Source organism: Octopus bimaculoides, chromosome 29 (genome assembly GCF_001194135.2).
Source record: "Octopus bimaculoides isolate UCB-OBI-ISO-001 chromosome 29, ASM119413v2, whole genome shotgun sequence".
In the NCBI taxonomy this organism is placed as follows: domain Eukaryota; kingdom Metazoa; phylum Mollusca; class Cephalopoda; order Octopoda; family Octopodidae; genus Octopus; species Octopus bimaculoides.
In genome coordinates, this window is record NC_069009.1 from 8,230,414 (window position 1) to 8,236,524 (window position 6,111).

The following is a 6,111-nucleotide window of genomic DNA, read 5'->3' on the forward strand; positions in this document are numbered from 1 at the left end:
ATATATATATATATATATATATATATATATATATATATATATATATACACACACACACACACACACATCTATCAATTCATTTTCACATAAACACCATATGCATTATTTTTCTTTCTAACCATAACTCCATCATGCTATAATAGACATTTGATGCAAGAGTTAGTGAGAAAATAGGCAAAGACGGCTGCGACTGTCTGGTTGCTGCATGCGCCACCTTGAGCTGGAAGCATCCAAATTAGTCTTGTGGAACCCACTTCATAATGATGTAAGCAGAGAAAAACGTTATCATACTTATATCAACAACTTGATCACAGACACTGATCTGGAGTGTATCCAGGACCCTGATATTAGACCGAGAAGTGTGGTGGGTGGACTTTGTTGCCGTGGCTTGGGTTGGAACCCAGCCCCAAAATATAAATAAATAACAGGAGACTATGGATGGCCCAAAATGTGAAATGGCAACAACATATGATAAATGGATGCCTTTATGAAGGCCTACCCAAAGTTAGTGAGATCAGGCAAAGATGGCTCTGACTATCAGGTCATTACATGCACCACCCTGGACTTGAAGCATCTAAATTAGTCTTGTGGAAACAACTTCCTGGTGATGTAAGAGGAGGAAAACGTTGTCACACTTGCATCAACAACTTACATCAACAATCCAAGACTTCATGGCAGTGATGATGGACTGAAAGTGTGGTGGGTAGAATTTCTTACTGCAGCCTGGGTTGGAACCAAGCGATAAAAACAAAATCAGGAGTTAATGCTATCATCTTAACACTGCAATACACTAAATACACTTAAATGTGTTTATTCACATTTGTTAATATGCATCTTATTGGCACACATGCATGCATTTTTAAAAAAAACTTTACTAAGAAACATCAAATGATATCTCGTTATTATTATTTGTCTATTGTCCTGTTATGGTTTAGTATTTCTAAGAATCTGTAGATAGCTGCAGCTTCACTGTGCAGGGATCCATATGCAGCACTTTTAGAATTTAAACACATCTGGTAGTGTTTTGCATCTACATTGTCTAGGCATTGGGTCAGGTGGTAAACATGATCCGCTGCCAAATCAGGGGCTCGGAATACTGTCAGGTTGGATATTAGGCACTTATCGTAGAAATCTACATCTTCACCTCCCCATGTTGTGATTTTTGTGTCAAAGCCACCTGTGTCCAGAAAGTCTTTCTTGTATATAGAAACCACACCAAAACCAAAGAACAGCCAAAAGCCATGGTTCTGGTCAAATAGGAAGTAATTTTTCTTGCAATTTGGTTTGTAGCAAATTGTTTCAGGATTAAATTCTTTGTAGACTACAGGAAAATACACTTGCTTGCCATATATTGTGTTAATTCGGACTCGATGTAGAAACGTTTCTGTTATGACCACATCAACATCAATGAAAAGAAGCAGGGAGTCATTACTGCAGTTCTTTGAACCATGCTGCAACGCCACTGCACGAACAAATTTTCCAGTCAAAAATATCACTTCTAGTTTCATGGAAGCATATTGAGACTTCAAGCGTTTCATCTTGTCTATGTTTTTGAGGTAGAGTCTATTTGAGTCTTTGTACACGACAAGAATCACGTTGAGATTCTCAAGTGTTTCTTTAAAGATCTTCTCCAGTGTCTTAGTAAATCGTGCAAATGCTTCCACTTTTCTACTAATTGGTATGATCAAATTGATCTGTTTTAGCTGATCACCACCATTCACCTTATTGTGTCTGGAATTGATATGGAAACCTTCCTCAAACATATCCTCTTCTTCAGTGAACATCAGTGGCAACAGATGCTGTGAAGTGATAAATGTGGCATTGTAATAGCTAGTTTTAGACTTATGTTGCAATAAATAAACTTGTAGCAGATGTTGTACCCCTTGCACAGGTGACATATAACGGTAAGCTCGCAGAATATTCTTTAACTTGATGCCATCAGCCTCTTCCAAGTATCGATTAAAGAGAGTTCTAACAGCATTCTGTAGGATTTGGTCCTTCTTTTTCACATTCAGATTTTGCTGAGCGGACCCATGAATGTTCTCTTTAGAGTAAATCAAATGCTTCTCTATATTCTCCCAGTTTGCTGAATCATCATTGGCATCATACCAAAATCTGATGGGTGTTCCCCATTGAGGTTTCTGATTCAAAAGTTCAATTTCGTGAAGGTACTTTAAGGTAGGCATCGAATTCTGTTTCAACTGTTTAGCAATTATACTTCTTTTTGCCATTTCCAAATCATTTCTCAGCATATCTGCCTTTTCTTTCAACCATTTGATTTCATCTTTTTTGAAATGTATGGCTAACCGAAATACAGAACTACTGTTTTTTAATGGATGTAAGGTGAAGGCATAGCTCTCCTTTGACCCAAGCTCATGGTTAAAACTGCCCTTCACATCACGATAATTGTGGTAGAACACAGCTGTTGCCTGAAAAAAAAATAATAATTAGCAAAATAATTCAGCAAAAGAATAATTTTTGAAAAACATAAAATAATCACACTTTAAAAAACACCCATTAAATATCCATTAAAAGAACATTAAAACAACCATTAAAATTAATGATGAATGAGTTTCTATGATATTTACATTGGAGCTAGATATGTCAGAGGTAGCAGCAAAACGTCTCTTAAGTTGAAAGCGGAAGGATACTGAATAATATAGGCTTGTTCTATCAGTACAAACCTAGATTAAACAACAATGATTCTTGAAGATATATTTGTAAGGAACGACCGTGCGAACTCAAAAAGGAGAAATGGTGACGAATGGAAAAACAGGACTCCTTTTATTTAAACGCGTCACACGGTCGAACACAAAATAATTATATATCAAATGATGATATACAAATAATGTTATACTTCGATAACATTAGTGAATTCGTAAATACCAGTAATGAAGACTATAGAAGGCAACCGTATGAGATGAATAACAGAGATATTTATTGTGGCATAAAAGATGTAAGTCTGAGTGTGAGTGTGAATGTGACATATAAGAACATAATCAAAGACAGGCCGTCATACAAAGAAAAGTGTGTATGTGAGTGATACATGTATGTGTATGTGAGTTATTACAGGAGATGGAAAGAGAGTCAATAACACATGAGCAATTATACCAGTTCTTTAGTACACAATAATATGAGTCTGTATGTGAAGTGAGTTGCGGCTGTGAGTGTGGCAGAGCTGATCACTAGTTGTGATGTCGTGGCATCGATGCCGGGCCGTGATTCTTGTTATACAGATGTTCGTCGCTGGCTGAGATCTCTTGTCTGTTTATTTATCGTGGTGAAGCTGAGTCACCTAACAGAATCGAAGAGAGAGATGTGCCGCGGTGGTTTAGTTTGGTGTACATAGTAAGTCGTGTAGACGCTGGTGGAGAAAAGGCTGCTTGGTAGTAATCGTAGAATTGTGTTGCTGATGTGGCGACGGCGGTGGTCATCGTTGGCTGGACGAAGCTGTTGAAGTGGTCGCTGGCTGATTGTTGCTGCTGCTGTCGTGTGGTACACGGAACAGTCTCTATAGAGAAACTGGACTGAGACAAATTTGCTGGGTATGACTTGATCTATTTAAGGCAAATTATTGGCTCCAAGACGGTAGCAGAAAAACACTATCACGTGACCTTATTAAGGGCTGTGATTGGTCAGTTTGCGTTCTGGCGGGAACGGTTCGAAGAAGTTGCCGCTTCGAATAATGATCAGTCACGTGATGACAAGGAATGGGTTCTCTGCTACGCTCGCGTTTATTTATATTTAAATGAGAAGAATGGCGATAGCAGTTTTGTATCTAATGGCGATAGGTAGAAGAGATGATAGGTAGTTTCACTACATATTTACCAACAGAATAATGGCTTCTGATTTTAGCAGAAGGCTAACAATTTTCAGAGGAGAGGAATAATTGAAACCATTCACCACAGTATTTGACTGGTACTTTATTGACCCCAGAGGGACTGAAAGTGGAGTTGATCATGGCAGGATTTGAACTCAGAAAGTAAAGACCAAAAAGTAATACTAAATAGCAATTTTCTAGTGTTCTTTTATGGCATATTAGAGTCAATTAGCCTTTTATAGGCTCCACACATTAATCTTTAATGATTGGTCATTTGACCTATCATGTGAATTTGGAACATTGAGTCCTGTATTTTGATTGGTTGAGTATTGTGCAGGATAAAGATCTCGACTCTAATCACATTGTATGTAATACATTCTCGTACAACAAACCTGAATCATCACTGGAGCCCACCTTCTGCTTATATATACCTTTCTACAAATGATTTGATAATCATTTATCGACAGAGGGATGAGAGAATTTCAGGAAGAAATGGCTGTAAGGCACAGGATTGGCTGTGTGGTAAGTAGCTTGCTTACCAACTACATGGTTCCGGGTTCAGTCCCACTGCATGACACCTTGGGCAAGTGTCTTCTACTATAGCCTCGGGCCAACCAAAGCCTTGTGAGTGGATTTGGTAGACGAAAACTGAAAGAAGCCTGTCGTTTATATATATATATGTGTGTGTGTGTGTGTGTGTTTGTCAGTGTTTGTCCTCCCAACATTGCTTGACAACAGATGCTGGTGTGTTTACGTCCTCGTAACTTAGCAGTTCGGCAAAAGAAGCCGACAGAATAAGTACTAGGCTTACAAAGAATAAGTCCAGGGGTTGATTTGCTCGACTAAAAGGTGGTGCTCCAGCATGGCCGCAGTCAAATGACTGAAACAAGTAAAAGAATAAAAGAAAGAAAGAATATATATATAAAATAATAATAAATGGAAGTTTGTGTGTTTGTGAATATGTTACTTTAACTCCTCCGAGACTATCCAACAAACCATGATGAAACTTGACACGTGTGTGGGGCTTATGTCCAGGTGGTCTCCTATCCACTTGGAATTTTTTTTAAATCGATTTTTAATCAGCATCGATTTTTCAAAAATCGTAAAATTTTGGCATTTTCCACACTAGCCATCGTGACATCAATTTGATGAAAAATGCTGAAATTTGACGAGAAACGTTTCATGGGTATAAGCAGACATCTTATTAACGATAATCTATTTAGCATTTGCTAATTCTTCATTCCAATGTGAATTGTTTTGATTTGCTAAAACTTATTATTTCAATTCGTTCTTTTAATTCCCCAGCATTTCAGGTTTTGATTAGTTAAGACCATTTTATTTCTCAAGCAAAATTTAGGCATTTTGCGCACAAGCCATCATGATATCAATTTGACAAAATCTGCCCCAAAGCATAAAATTTCACCATTTTATGCACATGCACAAAAATGATGACAACACAGGTTTGCTACCAGACTGCTCATTTTTCGTCAAATTGGTCCTACCCATTAATATAGATGTTAAAGTTTTGAAAAATGTCAAAATTTTATGAAAAATGTTTCATGGCTATCAACAGACATCTTATTAATATGTAATTTTTTACCGGGTACCTCAGCTAGTATATATATATATATATTGATAGAAAGGACAACAAAAGAAAGAAAGAGACCTCGATATTATGTAAATAGAAAAATTTATCTGTAAAAATATGTGACACTTATTCGGTAGCCACGATAAAACTCAGAGTTTCGGATGCCGGGGTGGGGGCCCATGCCAACATCTCTTCGGTTATCTGGCCATTGAAAATTCCTGTGAAAAATGACCGTTAAACAAAGGGAAATTACTGTGTGGTTGACCGTCATTAAGACAAAATAGCTATAGACCGCTAAGTAAGGGGAGGGGGTAAAAGTAAGGGAGTAGAGAAGTCTATAGTGTTTGTGTAAGCGCACCAATCCGTACATTCGTCTATATTTATATACTAAACCAGTTTTTGGCGAGTATGTGAGTGAGCATGTGTGTTTCAAGCAAGGGTGGTTTAGTATATAAATATAGGCGAATGTATGGATTGGTGCGCTTACGCGAACCTATAGACTTCTCTACTCCCTTACTTTTACCCCCTCCCCTTACTTAGCGGTCTATAGCTCTTTTGTTTTAATGACGGTCAACCACACAGTAATTTCCCTTTGTTTAACGGTCATTTTTCACAGGAATTTTCAATGCCTGGATAACTGAAGAGATGTTAGCGTGGGTTCCCACCCCAGCATCCGAAACTCGGAATTTTATCATGGCTACTG

General features: G+C 37.8%; 2 protein-coding genes across 6 annotated transcripts in view; one reads left to right on the forward strand and one right to left on the reverse strand.

The window, feature by feature from the left end:
* LOC128251240 (zinc finger protein OZF-like) overlaps positions 1 to 6,111 on the forward strand; it is a 20,033-nt gene that overhangs the window by 11,658 nt on the left and 2,264 nt on the right. The window lies entirely within an intron of this gene.
* Positions 796 to 6,111, reverse strand: part of LOC106881726 (chondroitin sulfate synthase 1) — a 65,016-nt gene continuing 59,700 nt past the window's right edge. For all 5 annotated transcript variants that reach the window (XM_052977950.1, XM_014932210.2, XM_052977951.1 and 2 more), the window contains one exon: positions 796 to 2,429. In XM_052977950.1, the coding sequence (XP_052833910.1) occupies positions 906 to 2,429 (1,524 nt within the window). In that variant the 3' untranslated portion in view covers positions 796 to 905. The remainder of the gene's footprint in view (positions 2,430 to 6,111) is intronic.